This window comes from Sabethes cyaneus, chromosome 3 (assembly GCF_943734655.1).
Source record: "Sabethes cyaneus chromosome 3, idSabCyanKW18_F2, whole genome shotgun sequence".
In the NCBI taxonomy this organism is placed as follows: domain Eukaryota; kingdom Metazoa; phylum Arthropoda; class Insecta; order Diptera; family Culicidae; genus Sabethes; species Sabethes cyaneus.
The window spans coordinates 51,388,395-51,408,131 of NC_071355.1; the positions used below are offsets into that span (position 1 = coordinate 51,388,395).

Consider the following 19,737-nt stretch of genomic DNA (forward strand, 5'->3'; position numbering starts at 1 on the left):
AATTGAAAATATTTCAAATCCATCAACTTCAAATGCACGTGCTCGTGTTGAACTTAATTTTTCTCCGACCTGTTTCTACCGTAACAGTTGATCTGATTGATATTTTGGGAACAACGCAAACGAAAGCTGTGCTCCAATTAAGTTACGTAGCTGGATATGGTGCCTGGATAGAGTAGACAGAAAGAGAGAGAACAGGAAAAAATAAAACCTTCTTCGCTTAAACCCACATTAACTGAACGAGATCTGGCCGCGGCTTTCGACGGTGCGATACATAAATTTCATCTAAAATAAAACAGTATTTTTAATGCATTTGCATTAGGTTTCAAATCCTTTAAGAAAACCTTTCACATTAATTAATCAAGTATTATATCAAAGCAGTAAGTTTGTCAAAAATGGTTGGCAAATCTCTTGTAGAACTGAACACAGTTAACATTAGATTTTTTTATTAACTTACATCCAGTACAACGACATCAGTCAAGCTCGTAGTGCATGGACTTTTTTTCAGGTCGTAACTGGTCGCGCTCTAGAAGTGAAATACAATTGGCTACAAAAACAACGCACTACACTGGTAGGTAGCATGTTGTTGCATGAGCATACCTTTAACACACGAAAAAAAAACAGTAATAAAAAAGAGGCACAACAAAATAAAACCAACCAGCAACGAAATGCTGCGTAAGGTAGGTTTTCGTTGTTGGCACGTGTACTACTACTACTCGTGTTTACTATGTTAAATTTCTGATTCAATATCTAGCGCATAAGGTCAGTCGATTTTGAACATCAAGACTTTGAAATGGCCACGACCTACCGCCCCCTACGCCGGTATGCGTCGTGTGGAGCCAGTGAAAGTGTTTACGGTTGCCGATTGCCAACATAACTGTGATATATACACGGATAGCTTCGAAATAGAGGGTTTATACGTAATCTGTGGGTCTAGGTCTCTGTTTATTTGAAAATTTTAAATAGAAATGATAACAAATCATAATACCGTGACATAACATAAAAGAGAAACTAAAGTAACTTGAGAGAAAAAAGTTTATTTGTTTATCAAATGTTTTGACTAAGAAAACTTCAAATTTATCTCTGATTGCGTGTATTAGAAGCCCAAGGCTATGAAATTTATTGAAATTTGTGCAGTTTATTCCGGGTCTAGTTTCAAAACTAGATTCATTGTCACAATTTGCTAATTTTCTGTTTCCAAATTTGCTAATTTTCTGTTTCCAAATTCGTGTACATGTTTCCAAATTTGCTTCCAAAACTGACATTAATCCGCCACAAATTCAGTATTTTTCTATCTAACATTAAGTAAAATGCTTGCAGATCCAAGCAACATTTCGAGTTTTAATTCGGTCAATAAAAACCATCATAAGAGTCAAATAAAACCTTCATTATTACTTGGGAGACTTGAGTATGAAATGGGTAGAGTTACCTGGAAGGAGCGTCATATATAGATTACGGGTGTGTATTTTCAGATTATTAAGAGGTAGCGTGAACAAGAATCATGAATTACATTGAAACTATATTTATTCAAGACAAGATTTTCATACTAATTGGTTGGATAAAATTTACTGAACACAAATGCATTTGACTCTTAATAAAACGCTCTTAAATTTGAGTTAAGGTACCCGGGGCAAGTGGGACCTAAAAATTGCATAGTTAGGGTTTATTCGACTGTGTAATCTACACCTATGATTATTTTAAAATTCATGCAGCACAGAAATTCTGCAGTGGTATCACTTCGAAGGTTAAATTACAAAACAGGACCAACGATTCACCTGAAATGAATCTAAGTAGAATTTTCAAAATTGTGGCGATAGGTCCCACTTGCCTCATTTACCGGGTCGGATCATTTTTTTTTTAATTTTTTTTTTTTAATTATCAAATTCTGAAATAAAAAAATAATGATGTTTTCAAAATTCTTGGTCGTTCGTGTCCCCTTAATAGCTCGAAAATACGATTATGACCGGTTTTTTCTACCATGCCCAATACGATACAAGTACGAGTGAAACTATCATAAGAAATAGTTACGCTATAACCACCATAGCTGTTTATTGTTTCACTTCCATTTGCGGATTAGCTTAATTGTATCAACTTTTGTATTAACATCGTAACAACAATTGTATTAACATCGTTTATGTGTTGCTAGTATGTGATCAACTTGCATGGTCCCACATAACCCATGTTAATGGACTTCTTTTTAGTCGACTTGGTTTAACCTTTTCGGGTTTTATGTTAAAGCTTTACCAATATAACTATTATGTTATTGAACTGAAAATGTTCGGTAGTACATCAATAAAATGAATTAAGATAGGAAGTTTTGTGCTGAAACATTCTATTTTTAATAGGTCCCACTTGTCCCGAGTATTCTGAAGTCCTGCCTTCATTTCGATCCATATATTTAATGACGTTTTTTAAATTATACAACTAGTTTTCGTGTGTAACTTGTTAATACACTAATTATGTTCACTACTGTCAGATGTACTTATACGAACACCTGCGACCAAAATATCATTTATAGACAGATGCGCCCAATTTACAACGCAAATTGAAAATGACGCTCAAAATTAAAGTTTCATTTTGATGTTTGTAGTGCCAATTACAAATAATCTATAACTTATTATATGCGTTGGAGTCGTATCTTCCATTTCTAGAAAGGTTCAGTTGGAAAAAATGAGGTTGAAGCGGGTTATAAGCTTCGCTCCCACTTACCCCGTATTCCTACTTGCCCCAGGGTACCTCATAGCTGCGGGAAATGATACGGTTGCTGCGGTTATTTTGGACCTGCGACACTATTGTGGTGTCTGTGTGTTTGAATTCCCAGCAGGCCGAACACGCCTGTATAGTACAAACCATAACCGTTATAAAGCAATCCCTCTAATAACTCAATAAATGGTGCTGCGCGTGCGCCCAGCGTTATTTCTTAGTTGTTGAAATAACACTGAAGCTGATTTTTGGCATATTGTTGGGGTTTATCGAAGGCTTATCGCTTACCAAAAATCAGCTATAGCTATTTGAAGAAACCTGAGAAATTGCGATGAGCAAAGAGCATCACTCAAGGGCCTATTCGAAGGATTCCTGTACTTCAACAGCAGACTTAAAAGGAGTCAGATGGTTTATGCGTTGATGTTTTTTTTCCAAGAACTGCCAACATATCGGCAATATAATTAATTTAGTATGGTGTTTACTCAATATGCTAGAAGCGTTCTTGGTGCCTCTGCCTGTGGCCTCTGGGCTGAGGAGGAACCTTTATGGTGCCATTTAAACATATGTGAGAAATGTGGTAACAACTGGTTCGATGGCGAATACCAGAGAGAAGACAGACGAGAACAGAGAAGAACCAGACCAAGAGTCGAATACTCACTGAGACCACACGTCAGAACAGAGAAAGGTATAGAGAGACATGAGCTGCGGAAAAAAGAAAGTCACCAACACCGGCGCAGAGGAGAGCTTCGTCAGCAACGACACCCGGGGTTTCTACAAAACGATGAGGTACAGGAATTTGCCCATGCATATGATGTGCAATGATAGTGCTGGTAACCTGCTAATTGACAAAATGGCGGTAGCAGCCAGGTGGATGGAGCATCTCTAGACGATGTTTAATGAAGAGATGAACACGGAAATCAGCAGGAACAGAATAAGAATTGTGAGCGATGGTCGAGCTGTGGAGCCACCAACACAGGAGGAGGTTAAGAAGGTAATCAGTGAACTGAAAAAGGACGGTATCCCGCCAGAACTTCTAAAGGCGGGGAGCGAGCGGCTGCATGAAGCAATCCACTGGATCATTGTCAGGATCTGGGTGGAAGAACAAATGCCAGAGGAGTGGGAGCGCGATTCTCAGCGCTGGTTTTCGGAGAAAGGCTCCATTCCTATGAAATAGACCAAACTTGTGTTTTTAGTCTTTGACCTTGAAATGCGGTCAGGCCAGGCATCAATATTAATATTTTTTTTTAAATATAGTTTCCTCCGAAAACCTACCCTGACAATCGCGGCTAACACGCTGACAGACGAACAGCGTCACGCGCAGTACCTTGCAAGTCGTAAGGGCCTGCATAGTGTCGTCGTCCTGCCAGTAAAAACAAGTTAGGTTTAAACTTCTCGGTCGGTCGTTATCTACAGTAGACGGGGGAAGAGGCACAATTTGTGTCTAAAAATAACCGAACCAGTCGCTACTTTAAGAAGGGGGTTTTGCAGTCTCCTTTTGTCCAGTGCCTCTGCGATTCAAAGGTATACGGGTACCAGCGAGCCACATGCCCTGGCGGGTGTTGTGGCTTCAAATCCGGTTATAATCCTAGATTGTAGCTTGGTTCGACTCATACACCTTCCAGCATTGGACAAAAGGTAGGAGTCATAACGACTACTTGTTAAACGTAGCTACCAATAACCCCCCCTCACTTTCCGCTCTTTCCCCTCCTTCACCAAAACAATTTTCATTTCTTTCCCCTGCTGTCCCTTCATCAATGGTAGAACCTCCGTTTCAAAAAAAAATTAATGTACATGTATGACCGCAGTTCAAGGTCAAGACTAAAAACATGAGAATAGTCTAAAATTGTAGATAATAACTAATTCTACAAATGTCCCATATAAAACTTTATCAAATTTTGCTTGGCTGAGACGGTACTATCAAATGAATGTGAATTGAGTCAAAGTGATCGTGCCATCCCTGCCTATTACCACTTTACTAGTTCATATAGAGTTCAAGAATTACATAATAACGGCGAATTATGAAGACCTAGGAAAAAAGTTGGGTTTGCACGCGGCAAGTTTATTACAAATAAGCTAGACAACAAGCAGATTCTAGTTCTTGGCTATTGTCAGTCCTCATGATTCAAGGACTTCGTAGAAGCAGGCGAATTCTGTAGGTTTAGAGAAAATAGTTTGACAAACATAATAAACTTGTAACAAAACTGTGCCACTTCCCAGTTGTCCAGAGGCACGACACTGGTCGAACTAGACCAGTCGTCGGTGTTCGAATCTCAGCTGTTAGAGTTAATAGGATCAAATGTTGAATAAGAACAGATCATCTTTAGTTTCGAATACGGGATATTTGTTTTTCATCGTAAGTGGGCCTCATATGATCCTCGCCACTTCTTCATTTCGTCTTGCTCTACTCTTGGAACCATATCAATACCTTTAATTTTTCGCTACTTTCATCAGCAGTTTTTCCATCTTATCGTTATAAAAATTATTCGAAAAAAAATTACATCCTCTAAATTCATTCTCGCTTCTCATATCGTGCAAAGTTCGTTACCCATTTTTAACGACGGATTGTCTATGACCGCATAAAATTTGCCTTAATTGCGTCGTCTGCGATTGTTATGATAGTTTTTTTTAATTAGTGACGTTACTTAATATGTCATAAGCTGATGCAGCAGCATCTTATCGTCCAGCGGAATCCCATCCCAGCTGCAGCTGCCGATGTGATACGCGGCGCAAAGACGGGCCGCCGCCGTGTCGGTGCAGTGTGACATTTCCGTGTTTCTATTTGGTTGCAAAATACGGCGGATCATCGTAGGTTTATTATGCCGAAGCGCTTGTGGTGGTGGTGTGTCGCTATTTACATAACCTTAGGGCCTACACCGCGCGAACCAACGTTGATTATTGCTTTCGTGCGACGACGACGACGACGACGACAGTCTTTGATGCTTACTGAGCGCTGCCACTGACTCAATGATCCTCCTCCTGGTTCGCAAAGACGACGATGATGAGGACACGTTGAAGAGGACGGAAATCGGAAGTTAAAAAAATAATTGATATGTAAACTGATGATGGTGCCTGCCGCTTTCACAGAGGGTTTTGTTAAATATGTTATCTTTTTTTTAGGTACGGCGGTATAATTGAACAGGATAAGATTCATCTAGGAAAAAGTCATTATATTTCATGTCGTTCGTGAGCTTTATTGCTGCGCAATTTTTTGAGGTTTTATCACTCATTATTCAAAAGCAAACATATAAATTTTAGCGTGCGTTTTTTTCCTTATAAGAGAAAACTTATTATTCGAAAAAATAGACTTCTTGAGACGAAAATCTTTAACTCCGCAAGGTCTATAGGATGTTTATCAGTAACTATGAATTTTGTAATAAAAATCAATAATCGATTAATCATACTTTTTTTGTCGGAATGACAGATGCGTCGTAGGGGTTTCACTCACAATAATTAAAGTAATAATCATCTGTCCAACGAACCGTTATCATCTCGACTTGCACCCTGTAATATGAAACCATGCATCATCTATAATGTCGCCGGTAATTAGCGCAATTAGCAGTTCCTCTTTTCCTGCGCCAGTAATCAATGTAAATCAGCAATGTGTTAGAAAAAATCGTATGCAATAAAAGCACCTTGTGATTGAGCGGAGCGCTCACCGCCGTCGACACCCCCGGCAGCAGCACGTTCTACAGTTACCATTACGTGTATTGAAAGTTCATAGACACGTTAATTGCTTTGACTTTCTAAAACATTTTAAACTCCTCCCAAATGGAACGGGCGCTCTTGGAAGTAGCCGCAGAGCGGCAGGAAGATAATAATTTATCGGCTACGGGCACGAAGCTTCCTTAAAGCACACAGAGGGTGTGTACACATATTTCCAATCCAATGATTCCAATTTGTTGCTTCTGGTCTGCTTCGTACTACAATACAAAACGATTTCGACTGATGCGAACTTAATTGGAAAGCTCCATCGCATAGAAATGTATTTACGGATGCGAACCGTGCAAAAAGTAGAATTGTTCTTTCGCTTTTGCCAGGTTGATTTTAGAAGTGCTATTCTTGACGGGTTTGAAGAAAAAAAGCACCTTCTCGGTGCTAGTAAAGCATGAAAGTGCGAGTAGCAACTTATTCGAGCACCGCGAAACAAATAAAAAATAGCCAATAATTGGTTTATTATGATGATACCAGCTAAACCACTACAGAGGCAATGTCACAAATCATTCACATTTGCTGAGTGTGTGAGAAGCGGAATGAGAAAGAAAAGCTATCAAACTTAACAGCTTCTAGCTTAAAAATAAATATTTTATAACTTAAGGAAACAATAATCTAAATCTAACCTAGAAACTATCCTTGAAGGTAGTCTACGTACCGAATCATACCATCATATTGCTAATTATTAAATGTAAATTGTTCGGTATTACAACAACAAAAAAACATATTGAATCCTATGAATTTTGTCCCTTGGTAAAAAGCAAGTGATGCTCAGCCTGGTTGGACGTTGTCGATCGAATACGTTTCAGAGTATTTGGATCATGAAGATGCGTTTCGAGAAAAAGTACACCATTAAAAGTATTGAAGAAGTAGTGAGTTGTCACGTTAGCGGTATCTATTTTCTCAATGATGGGAGGTAATTGTTTTAATGGAATGCGAATCAGCAATAGTTCTGAATGTATAATCTTTAAAGATTATTTACTCGCCATGACGTTTAAATACGCATCCAAATTGCAAAACGAATGCCAAAACCACCGCCAAATGTACATGTACAAATTGTAAAATACGGATTGACCCACAGTAAAAACCATAACCGAAACAATGCTTAACGCCACTTTTCCTCTTTTGAATTAATGATTCAATTACAGCAGCAGCAGCAGCAGCCGGACACAGCAGCTGGATGTAACTGACTTGCAGTCCAGGTAAAGAGTGTTATTGTTGGAAATCATATCATCACTTTCATTTTCAGTTTCGCTTGCGTTTCGACACTGTTTATGGTTACCGTCGGTCCGTGATTGAAATGCGCTAAAATATTGAAATAATTGGAATCTTTTCACCTGATTCGCTTCAGGTCAACGAGTTTGTCGTCGCTCGGATCGCTAATTATTTCAACAATCGAAAACAACTATGTTTTAAGACATCAAAAGTAGGTAGGTATCATAAAATAAACAAAACCGAAACAAAATAAACGAGGCCGCGTCACAAAAGCGGAGTAATAATGAGATAGTGCTTCAACATACGTCGATTTATGTAATGTAGATGTTAGTAACAACTTTCTCTATTTGTTTTGCTTCCTTTTGCATGCATTTACGATCGCCAATTACCGGGAAGGCATTCATCTTCACTTCCCTAAAAACAACTTCCACCGAATGGGTGTCAAGCCTTTCTATGAGTTTGATTCCCAAACTGCCAATCAGTGTGGCCATTCCTCATGCGGTTTATGTATGCATAGGAAAGCTTACCGGTCGGTGTGCTATTCTTTTTATGTGCCTTTCTTGACGAGGAAAGGCCATAATTTGGGTTTAATAATTAGCTGTTTAATTGAGGCTCGTGGAACGAAATCACATCGAGCAAAATTTTATGCAATTTCAACTTGTATGTGTGTTCAAAGCACTTAGCCGATTCCAGTGCTGCTGCTGGTTGCATTTGAAAGGTAATATTATCCAGTGACTAGTTTGCGAGTCGTCATTAGGCGAACGTTGTACATTCCTTAGTCGAATATTCCATTCAACAGTTATGCATAAACTTTGATAAGTCCACCTATCGGCGAACAGACCCGTCAAACGAATCATCACGTCACTCTAGCTTAAGAAAATGAGTAACTTTTTCTTGCTTCTTCTTTCACTTTATAGATGATATATTCCATATATAAACAATTCACGCGTAGTTTTTCAAAAGGACCTAAGTAACAATGAGAAATTCTTTTTGTGCCTCTTCTCTTTCGGTTGCCACGGCGATGCAAATGCACTTTAAAACATCAGCTTTGCATAAATCGGTCGCTAGTGTCACTAGCTACCTAATCATCAAGAAAACGTTTGTTGAAATGCGTTTATGTCGCCGTAATAATCGGAAGAGAGGGACACCAAAGAGAGTCTCAATGTTACTTAGGTCCTTTCGAAAAGTTACGCGAGAATTCGATAAATAATTTTGATTACAAAAGCTACTCCGTTCTTCTTTACGACACCGAAGATTGTTTTTAACATGCGTCTCTCAAAATATCTGAAGACTGACAGGTCCTCCTAAACATTGTCCACGGGTAGATACCTGTACTACTCAGCCACCGCTAAAGATGTTCTGCCGACAACGTCCAAGCACTGAGCAAATCAATTGAATTGACTAGATTGGTTGAAGATCGTGTCCCACGTGTTGATATCTGCTCGGTTCCTGTGTTGATAGCCGCGTCAATTTGTCCAGAAAACCGTCCTCGTGCATTATTTGTCCTAGCTGTTCGCGCTCAACTGTATCTTATGCTACCCTGAAATTCGCTCGAAAATATGATGCGTGAGCCTGGGCACATCGTACTGCCGACGTTTCTGACGGATTTGTTGTCGAGTAAAATTTAGATTCATGGTAGCACGGGCCCCCATAAAACCCGTCTGATATTGACCTACGAAATCTCTTGTTATTGGGGATAGACGACGTAGCAAAATCCGGGAAAATACCTTGTAGGTAGCGTTGATCAGCATATGACACTGAAATTATCCAATAAAGTGCCCTTGCTAGTGGTTCTTTACCATTTTTGTAGAGTTCTTCCGGGAGTCAGTTCTTTCCCCCGGCTCTATTATTCTTCAGCTGACCCATTTCTCGGCGGTTCTCTTGGCCCGGACGCTGTTATCGGTTGTATGTGGGCGCTCCTAGGTTAACTTCTGTTCCGTCTCTTTCAGTTAGATTGCCATAAAGTGGCGCATTGCGAAGAACTGCCTCGTCATTAGACTAACGTGAAAGTTACTAGCAGGATTAGTCGGAAAGTGACATATGATTGATGACTCATCAACTAAAGTAACAACTGATGTAGCTTGATGCAATTTGAGCAATTTCAAACAAAACGAACTTGAAGTTTTTATCTGAGATTAGTGGCTATAACGAATAGGATGTCGTAATGTAGAGTGTTGTATTATGTGCAGTGATGGAAAAAATCACTTCTAGCGATCAAGATCATAGAAGCGATCAGATTCAGATTCATTGACATCAGTACTTGTAAGCGACAAACACTTTGTCGCGATCCGTGCAGATTATGACAAACCTCATGTCAGATCATGTTCATTGTATATGATTGTGTTGAGAAATATAAGAGATACAGACGATTGGTTGTGTGCATCGTATGAATAACAATACAAACAACATGTGTGACCTTTTTTCGCGCAGCTAGGTAAGATGTAACACTGTGATCGACTGCTGAGACTGTTTGGAGAACAAAATCTTGTGATCAACGCTAAAGATTCACTGTTTGTCATGATCTGTACGGATCGTGATCTGTGCGTGTGGCGATAACTCACAGATTTTATAAAAATCACTGATCTTCCATCCCTGATTATGAGCGTTTTTCTGGCAATAGTTTTATTTTCATTCGATAGCACAGAAATAAACTTTTACCGATTCTTTAGAGTCCATAGATTCTGTGAAAAGCAGTTTCGTTGGATCGTCAGTAATGGCTTACGTAAGCAGTAATTACAATAATACAAGCGACTTAATTCACCCAACATACGATTGGCACTGCTATCCTAGACAAACATGTTATTTCTCAACGTGTGCGAATGATGCATCCTAAAAAAACATCGCCATTAACTTAATTTGATTGTGAATCAAAATGCTCAAAAACACACTGCCCATGCCCATGCCACTGTGTACGGAGCCAGTTCGACTAAAGAGCTAAAATAACGCTAATAACAATCAGACGTCACAGTCTATCGCTGCCAACCGAAGGCCTCCCCGGCGGTGGTGCCGTGGAAACCGTTTGTTATTGGGTAAGCTACATGTAGGCACATTGTTACATGTTCGCTTCCTCTGGGGTTATTACAGCCAACAACAGCGCATTGGAGTGTAAAACCAGCCACAGAGCCACTGGTTCAGCCGCGGCCAGCCGCCACGCTGCGTTTGGAGACGAACACGTGTATTTGCTTCATTCATAGATTCTCTGTCCGTCAAGTGAAAGCGCCATATTTTATTTTCGATTTCACAGCAACATCACCGGCAGAAGGAGGAGCGTGACTTTGCAAATGATAGTTTATTACGATCAGGGCTCCATTATTTATAAGGCCGTGTCAAAGCGTCATTGATTTGCCATCTTATTCCCGTGCGCGGTGCAATAATAGATTTACAAGTTACGTAAATGGATAATACTTTACTGCCATCAAAAGAGGACCATAAGGAATATGAAACAAAAGCCAACACATCTGCAATGATTTGGCTTTATATCAAATCAATCCCAGACCACCGAACAACATTTAGTAACGAAATTATTTCGTAATGAAATCTAAATAGCGATACTTTTGGCTAGTAATTGCACGTATGAAGCACGTAGACTTAGTTGACAGATAAAAACTATGGCGTATTTTCAGTAAACAACGCCTAAGTTAACGCAGCTGGTGCTGAAATCTTAATCTAAAGCTGCTTAAATGTATCACAAGTCGACATAGGATCAACACTGTTAATCAATGTTGGGATCCACTTATCTTGCTGCTATGAAAATGATCTCGTTCGCAATGGTAGGCGGTGAATTAATTACCAGTAGCTTGCGCGGATGTCCAACCAGGTCTCGGCAATACGTCAATCAGGACTTGATCCTTTTTTACCGCAGTCACACCACCGCGCATTCAGATTCATTCCGTCCGCTTAGTGGTGGAATACGAACGCTATGCATAATACCACTAGCGGTTGGTGCAGTCATACCTCCGATTGTACAGCAAAACGAATGCGTTCTGATCTTTTTTTTTTTGCACTTTCGTTGCGATCAAGTTTCCGCTCTAGCATCACTGTTTGTACGTTAGGCGGCACATTTGAGCGGTAGTGTAAATTTATTGAAAAATAGTTGTTTTTAACCGTTTTAATAGTGCAAGAAGTGTGTAAAATATTAATTCTAGTGCCATTTAATCCAGGGGGTAGAAGTTTGTGCTTCGAATACTGCCCTGGCCGGATATGAAGAAATATTAAATGCTTCGAACGCCAACGCTAAGTATACTCTTTTTATATTCGGGGGGTACTCAATAGTGTAACTATTACTGTACAGCAATGGCTGTAATTTACCGTTTGCATGAAGCTACATGCACACATGCAGTGTTATTTGGATGGATATCTAGCCAATTGAACCAAAATAATACATTTACAATTACAGTACATAATCATTTAAATATAATTTACAATTCGTTATGCTATCGGGAATATTTAGAAACATAGTTTTCGCCATTGCCATACAGTTCATTATTCGCTTATTACAGATGAAGTAGTTGTGCGTATGTGCACCCTCTGTGGCCAACGAGGGTTCTCGTTCAACTCGCTTCTCCTATGTGATCTTGTTTGTATGTGTCGTGTCCAATCGTTGAATATAATTTGACAAACCAGGGATGGCAGTTGTGTAGTTTCGGTCGCGTTTTGTAGTTTCTGCGGAATTGCTGTCAGTTTTTGCACTTTAATTAAATATTATTCGTTGCCATCGTCTGTACCAAAATTGAACTGGATCGGTAAAATAATTACTTTTAATTGACATTGAGTACCGCGTATTAGTATATCCAGTCCTTACTCAACTGTGGAAAACGACACAATTTTTTTTTTGTTACAATAGACAAGTGCCTTAACCGCGCGAGTTTTCGTGGATTCGTGGCATGTATCGGGATAGAATGGCAATGTGCCTGATGGTTTGATCGGTTTAATAGATTAGTAAGAACTGCCGATACCTTAAGTTTACAGCTAAATCGCTGAATTATTACGCGTGATTTTCGGATTTTTCATGAACTGATACGTCTGTCGTTAGGTACGCGGTGTAGAATAGAAATTAATTTCTATAATATAGTTATCGAGTGCCGGTGGCCCGACGGCTTTTGTAGGTTATATCGCGTTGGTTCGACGGATAGTGGTTTTCGAAGAACTGACCAAAGTTTGCCCTTTGACCAGCCGGATGCTTCGTATATATCAAAGGTGTTTCAGTATCAGGCAATTTCATGTGCACAATTTTGAATCAATCGAATGAATTGAAAGTGCCGTACGCATGTTTGAAAAATAATGATCGCACCACCTACCTCGGTGGATCCAGATCAAATCCTTTTCACTAACACAAACTCCTTCCTGTGACACTTGAGGATGATGCAGAGGATTCCTCGGTCTCTAGTAGCAACAAGTGCCCGACTAATATTCCTTCCCTTCCCTAATTGACCTGCATGGACGTGGCCAGCTTTGCTATTGATCACTAGAGACTTGGATCACCAGAAGTTGTACACTGAGAATGACTTGCTATTCCCGAGCATCATTTTGATGGTTCTTTGTGCAATTTCAGCTGATCTAGATCAATCGCGGGCAACACACGGGCGGTCAAACTATGCTATGCTATGCTACTTTTGTTTCGATCAAGTTTCCTTTACCGTTTGGAACAGTGAATGACTGCAAAACAGGCAACTGACTGGCAGTCATCGCATTGTCGTATGATTGAATACTATAACAAAACACCCACTACATGTGCATTAAAGAAGTAGGCCGCACGCCATCCGACACAAACGAACATTTTGATTGCGTCGGACTGACGCCGGACGACAAACTTATATTATGAGTAGCCGATTTGGAGACAAAAAGAGCAACGGAAAAATATGTCGCCTTATGCGTCCAGTCAGTTTACAGTTTACACTCGTCAATATGAACGCAAAGCGGGTGAACGTCTGTTGACTTCTCTTTAGAGGCCACATGGATTGTAGGCTGCAGACTTCATAAATGGCAGATTGACTGAAATAAAAGAAGCGGTTGAATGATCGTGTTTGAAGTGCAAGTTGAATGCAGAATTCGCACGCATTCGAGCAGTCACAGTCAACTTGCGATTCCTTTTCAAGCGCTGATGTCAACAACGTCGTTGTCATATTCGGTGGCCGTCAGAAATAAGTCATCAATTTTAATCCGACGTCCACGAACGTTCTCGTAGTAAATCTGAAGTCCGTTCGGATTCGCTTCGTTCAATAGACTCATGATGGATCATCATGTACCGTAGTACTATAAACACGGTACGAGTCAGTGGAGGAATATTAGCAGATGTATACTTGCCGTGAAGAATATTTTAGAAGCTCCGTTCCCCACAACCGGGAAACCCAATTGAATGCGGTAATTGGCGTGGCATCACATTACACTGTAAGACTCTAAAGTCTTACCACCATCCAGCTCAATTTCTGCAATGAGTATAAGCAATTCGTAAACTGTGTGTATACCAACAAGAAAAAATCCTCAAGACTGTGACAGTAGCTTTTTCAACACCGTGGCCCCCCAGATGACCTCAAGGTACGACGCTGGTGTAACAAGCCAGTCGTCGTTTTCGAATCTCAGCTGGGAGCGGCTGTTCGAGGCAATAGGATCGTAGCACTAGCCCCGCAACTGTCCTGTACTCTAACAGCTGGTTGCGAAGTCTGTTAAACAAAACCAGGTCAATACAAATGGCTTACAAAAAACTGTAACTCAACCCGATCCCGGAGAAGACCGACGCTACTCTCCGGCGGCAGCAAGTTGGATGTCTTGATGTGTAGACCGTATCACAATGCTCCGCATTATATTGGAGCAAATCAACGAATTCCAGGACTCTCTTCTGCTGGCGACCATTGACTTCGTTGAAAAGCGTTTGACATACTCAACCACAAAAACATTCGGAACAACTAAATGACGTTGACCTAGCCGACGACATGGTCTTGCTCGCACAACGACGTACCCAGATATGCTAGAGATGACCTATCCGAGAGCTCCCAAAGCAGCTATCACAGTCAATGTAGCAAAGGCTAAGACTCTGGCAGTGAACACAGACAATCCCACCAACCAAAAGTAGATAGCGGGTCAACCAGGCGGAAGTCTTTCAATATCTCGTTAGCCAGGCAACGCCCGATGGTATAGCCACACGGATCAGAAATGACAGGGGTGCCTTTGCAGGTCTGCGAAACATTTAGCGCTCAAACCGGATCACTCTACATATCAAAGCCTACCCGAATTATCAACTCAAACATTAAATCCGTATTTCTGTACGTCGCAGCGCAAAAATGGCAGGTGTTTATTAATCGCTGCCTGCGGTACATCGTTCGTGCATGGTGGCCTGGCAACTGGATATTCTACGGCAACTGGCAACTGTCGTGGCGATAGATGAAAGCCATGTTGGCAATCATCGGCAGTAGAGATTTCTGATTTCATCTCTTTGTTCTGCCGGACTGACATACATGGACCAATATGAAGTTACCTAGACCCACACGTAGAACCTGGACGACTGAAAAACGTTGGTGGCGATAGCGCGACTATGGTAGGAGGTCGTGGCATTCCTAATACCAACAACATTGCATCCCACTGTCACGTTCTTTAATGTCAGTCTGAAGATGGCAGAGTAGCGTCGGGTTGACCGGAATCGGCTGGCACAGTCTCGTTGAATCTCATCATTGTCGGTGTTTCGGAAATTATGATCCGTTCACTGAAGGAATTTGCGATACAACCAAAGTCGATGGAAATCCTAGACAATGGACTGGAGAATGTCAAAATCTGCAACCGACTACTTGTGCCGTCCGTCTTAAGAGCGTCCAATGTATTACTCACATCTGTGTGTAAATCTAATTGAAACCCTTAGGAGACGTAGTCGTTCATCAGAGTCGTAAATTCGCAGACGTTTGTAGTATATTTTTTCCTTATGTGAGTCATGCGGAGTCATGTGGTATGGAAATATAGTAGCAACGTGTTCATGTTGTGGGGTGGTGTCGAGATAGAAGATGGAGACTTCAGAAAAAAATGACTGGAAACTTATGTACTACTTATGACACGGAGTGCACTAAAACTTACTGTTTCTAGGTGCTTGCCCAGTTTCGACATTGATGGATAGCGGCTTTCCGAGAATTCGTAGACAAAAGGGACAAATCTACGGTGGTATCTGTCCAGAATCTAGATCTGATTACATTTTGTCATCATAATGCAAACTTTATAGTTTTTCTAAGGCAAAATAAGCCAGGAAAATTACTACTGTCAACCACTTTCATTAACCTCTTCGCCTTTTTACAGGAGTATTTTTTCTTTTACACTATTAAGAACAGCCTATATAAATATGAATATCAAAATTGCAGTTATTTGCAAGTAACCTCAGGTTATAACCTGAGGTAACCTCAGGTCAGGTTATAAAATATAAAAATATTTTTTACTGAATTAGGTGCATCATTATGAATTTTCCTATATTCTACTCCCACACAACAATGATGCATTATGGGCGTAGACTTTGTTCACAAAGGCAATTTTGTAAACGTTCGTTTTCCTAACATAATTATGATTGATATTTGAAACATCGAAAATAGAACTGCGCACAATATGTAAATATTTTTAGAGAAAAATAATCTGCGTTTATGCAATTTGAAGCTCTGTGAAACTGGGTAGTGTAGAATTTTGTAACCAAGTGAGTAGAAGCACCACATTGCATCGTGTGTCTAAATACTAACATATTTCTTCTTTTGGATATTCATAATTGTTGACTAGACAGGCAATTTAGTATATCATCATTTTTAAATCGGAACACTCCAATAGTAGGTAAAAGTTTTTCGCAATACAATCGTTGATAAACGCAAAAGTCTGTGCGTATTTTGTTTCCAGAAAGTAACAAAAAAGATTTGCAATTTGAATGCTAAACGAGTACAGTTGGTTAGGTAAAAAATACTCTCAAAGCAACTAATCACTGCAAGAGCAAACCGACGTCATCGGAGCAGACCTAACTCTGGCCCTAGCTAGGTATCGTCCCGCATAGGAAGGAAACCTGTTCGGAGTCTGTAGCACAGCTTCAACTAGAAAAGTAGGCCTCCTACGGAGAGCAGAAGAACCGGATTCTAATATCGTTTCTTCTGAAGTGCGCACACTTATTACCGCTTACCTGTGGGCTGCTGTTGTTAGACTCGTCCATTATTTTATCGGTCTCCATTTTCATCATCTCTGTGCTGCTGCTACAACTGCTGCTGTTGTCGTCTATTTTGCTGGCTTATTGTGACTTTCGTCTCGAGACAGCCTATTCACGTTTTTCAATCGACACTAAGGACATGCACTAAGTGACGGCCGATAATTCACCTGACACTTGAACTACGATAAGATATTCCTAACAATGGAAACAACTGCGATGGAAATTTAGAAAAAATTAGGCTCTTCTGCCGATGACTTTTGAAATATGCCTCACTTTTGGTTGGCTGTCAGACATGAGAATTACACCAATACTAGCGTGAAGTGCACCGTTTTTCTTTATTTCATTTCGTTTGAATGACACTCACACATTTGCACCAAAATATGGTTAAGATTATTTCGATACCGCGGAAGTAATATTGTATTATAAAGATCGATCAATGCAGAACTCTTTCTTATATATCTTTTTATAATTGATCACAAAATACTGCTTTTAAAAACGTTAGCAAAGCATCATCAGATGAAAAACTTTGACAACTTTTTTGACAGTAAAGCTGAACACATCAAAGTGAACGATTCCACGCATACATTATCACCCAGAGAAATCCGATCGAAATTGCATTTCACAAGGTGTAGAACTCCTTCTTCTTTCTGCTCCTCGGTACAAAAGTTCAAAAATTTCTTGTGTAAAAAATTCAATAGATTGAAAATTTTCACTTTGATTGATCGAAACGTTTACGAAAAGCAAGAATTATAGTTTCGAAACACCAATAATATTAATAACTGACTGGTAATAGCGTACACGAAAGAAAACAGTGCAGTTTAGTGGTACGTACAGTGCAAATTAATGCTAGCAGAAGGCACGTACAAAACCGAATGAACAACCGCACGGTACGAATGACGTCAACGAACTGCACGATCGACGAACGACGACGAAGGAGCGAAATCTTTACGCGTACTCAGAGGACCAGTCTATTTTGCTGTCCATCGCGGCAGGTCATTGATTCGAGCAAAAGTTGGCCGTATACACGGAGAAGTAAAAGGATGTTAAATTATGTGATTATCACTCAATACCCTGGTTTCTGTGTAAAAACAAAAACATTCCATCAAGAAGACTGGCATCTCTTCCTCGCGCCCATACAAATGACGAGCAACAGAAGCAACAGCGCATCCCTCCCGACAAAAGTTGAAGCTGGTGTGTACATGTATTGGTGGGAAAAGACGTATGCGAGTGTGCCAATGCATTGCATACGTGTTTGTGTACATCCACATTCTAATATACACAGACTACTATGTGAAAGTTTAACTTTAACTCGGTTGATAGCGTTGCTGTTACTGTCGCTCTACTTTTGGCAGAGTGGCCAGTCTTCTTGATGGGATGTTTTTGCCTCCAGGGACGACTACAGACCACCCCATCGACATCTCTATATCGAGCTGCAGTAAACGTCAGCGACAACATGTCCGGGGCTCAAAATTTGACAGCGGGCCCAAATCAGACTGCTGGCAGTTGAGTAAAACGCATTGCTGAATTGCAATCTCATTTTCGCACACACGAGATGTTGCCGGCGAGAACATGGTTGTCTGCCATGGGCTTGCTACAGACGGTAGATAATCTATACAGACGCGCAAAGAGCGTGGCATAAAACACCAATCGAACCGTCAAATCGAGGCACCAAATGAGCAAAGTAAACAAACTTGTGTTTTGTATAGGCAGGGAAGACTAAGTTTTGTAATCTACCTGAAATGTTCAAACTTAAACTATTGATTTACTAACAACATATGGATTAGTCACCCTTAATATATCATATAATGCTATAAAAAATTCAATTGGCTTGTTCAATTTGCAAAATATGCGTGGTAACTCGCACGTTCCACGAAACGTATCTCACGATTCACGCAACTTACTGCTGATTATAGGAAGATTGATCCAATTCTTACTGGTTGCCAAAACTGTTTAAATAAAATAAACAAAAAAAGTGTTGCCGAATTGGTAATTTTTCTCTTTGCGCGTCTGTAGATTATCTACCGTCTGTAGGGACGACAATGGTCTAACAGTCAGTCGTCGTATATTCGAATCTTTGATGGGTGAGGCTGCTAGAGTCAATAGGATCGTAGCCCCGCAAATCGCAATTGACCTGTGCCCACTGGTTGCGAAGTCTGTCGTATAAAAACAGAAGATCAAGATTAAACTTGCTTTTCAACGGAATTTACGTTATGCTTACAGCAGTCGTTTACGTAAAAGGCTCTCCAATTCCTTGAAAAAAATGCCCTTAGAGTGTACAAACTCAAATTTTGAGTAACCATTTTTTGACTCAACCAGTTTTCGCTACTTGCTACTACAGTCAACTTTCGCTAATTGCACTAAGCTCTTAGCCCATTTAGTGAAAGACTTTCGTTAATTGGGCTGAGACGTCAAAACCGAGGGATGTATCGATTGTTTTTGTCGAAATCGTCGCAGAAAGGTTTATACAAATATGCACTTATATTAAATACGGAATCAAAGTGGAAACTAATCTTTTCGTTGTTGAAATTTATTTCTAGATTATTTAACAAGTAAAGAGTAGAATTTCAAGCGATAATGTTAATATATATTGGCATTTTTAACTGTTTCACCGTGATTCAAAAAATGGGAGAGTCAAGTTCATAATTGATCGGAAAACGATGTGATGCAATTGTATTCCATTTAATTAATTTTAATATTTTCTATATAAAATATTTTCCACACTTGAATGAACTATATTCAAGAGCCCCTCAGAAGAACAAATACGCTGTCAGAAATGACGTTTGACTTCGTTTTAGATGGGCTATAGCCCAATTAACGGGAGCCCGATTAAAACGTAGCCCACTTAAAGATAGCCCAACGAACGAAAGTTGACCCAAGTAACCAGTGAGCACTTAAAGAAGCAGAAATCTAGCTTTTTATTAGCCTATGGTGCACACCATATCGTGCAGCATAGTTCAATA

At 40.0% G+C, this 19,737-nt stretch overlaps 1 protein-coding gene across 2 annotated transcripts in view; it reads right to left on the reverse strand.

The window, feature by feature from the left end:
• Positions 1 to 17,670, reverse strand: part of LOC128744776 (F-box/WD repeat-containing protein 11) — a 42,436-nt gene extending 24,766 nt beyond the window's left edge. The window contains exons 1-2 of one of the 2 annotated variants that reach the window (XM_053842011.1): positions 17,610 to 17,651; positions 16,754 to 16,988 (exon numbers count right to left, since the gene is read on the reverse strand). In XM_053842011.1, coding sequence (XP_053697986.1) covers positions 16,754 to 16,810 — 57 coding nt within the window. In that variant the 5' untranslated portion in view covers positions 16,811 to 16,988; positions 17,610 to 17,651. Of the gene's footprint in view, positions 1 to 16,753 lie in introns of both variants that reach the window. The other variant, XM_053842012.1, reaches the window with a different exon arrangement.
• Between the last annotated feature and the right edge of the window lie 2,067 nt (positions 17,671 to 19,737).